Here is a 1,101-nt window from a genome sequence, read left to right as displayed (position 1 = left end):
CACATATTCTCTCTACTATTATGAATTGTGTACTTTTGTCCAGAACTTGCTCTGCCGAATGAAGCGGATCGCAATTTTTGTCCACCCTTCCTGTCTGTGTGGTATTATGTCGCTCGCTGTACGCAATTCTACGTGTGCCGCTAGACGTTTCTATGACTCCGGAGTACCGGCGTGAATTTGTCGGCAATTTGGCGAGTGAGGATATAGAAGACCGCCATCGCTTCAGTCATCACGTGGGACAGGGTGAATTTGGTATATATAGACGTCTTCCTCGCTCCTGAAAGCATCATTCCTCTCCTCATCTCAGCATGGCCAATATGGATGCCGACCTGGTCTTAATCGAATCTGATTCAGACATGAGTTCGATCTCGCAAACGGCTCCGACCAGCCGAAGGAAAAGAAGACGCGAAGGCAAGTGAGAGCTCGTTCAAGGATGACCAAATCTAACAAAGAATAGAAGAGCAACACGATGAACCGCAAATGGTTCCAACGGGCCAAAGGAAAAAAAGACGCGTAGGCAGGTGAGAGGTTGTCCAAGGATGACCAATTCTAACAAACAACAGAAGAACGACACGATGAGTTGCTGGAAATGCATTGTTCTGACTGCATGGTTGCAATCTCCGATACCCAGATAGTCTACTTTTTTCCGTTCTGCAAATGCGTAGGTTTCAATCCCTTGACACTGTTTGCCTCACTAAACTTGATAGATTTCCTGCAATCAGTGCATGGTTCGACCGGTCCTTGACCAAATTCGCGCACGTGGCGTCAGCATCCTTGAAGAGGCGGTGCTCGATATAATGTTGCACAAGGAAACAATACTCCCCCAAATTGTAATCGATAAGATGAAATGCCGCCACAATGGTTTGCGAGGTGCAATCAAATGTTATGGTACCGCCTGTACATTATGCTTAGAGGAGGGACTACCGAGCCAAGGATGTGGATATCTGCCCTGTGGTATGACGTAACTCTTTTTCCTCCAACAGAGCTAACATCAAGCAGGCCATTCATTCTGCAAGTCTCACATCGAAGAATGGTTTGAAACAGCGAGGACATGTCCTACATGTAGGATAAGTATTCCTGACAAGGGCGGATGTTTTAGGC

At 46.7% G+C, this 1,101-nt stretch overlaps 1 protein-coding gene across 1 annotated transcript; it reads left to right on the top strand.

Annotated features, from left to right (window-relative positions):
* Positions 1-225: 225 nt before the first annotated feature.
* Positions 226-1,101, top strand: BU24DRAFT_498094 (uncharacterized protein; the record flags this gene model as incomplete). The annotated part of the gene is made up of 5 exons (XM_033534331.1): positions 226-411; positions 458-517; positions 564-661; positions 708-954; positions 1,000-1,101. Coding segments are annotated over exons 1-5 (610 nt in total), but the record flags the coding sequence as incomplete, so codon positions are not given.

Source organism: Aaosphaeria arxii (assembly GCF_010015735.1).
Source record: "Aaosphaeria arxii CBS 175.79 unplaced genomic scaffold BU24scaffold_53, whole genome shotgun sequence".
Lineage (NCBI taxonomy): Eukaryota > Fungi > Ascomycota > Dothideomycetes > Pleosporales > Aaosphaeria > Aaosphaeria arxii.
The sequence above is the reverse complement of the archived record's forward strand: the minus strand, read 5'-3'. Positions and strand labels throughout refer to the sequence as shown.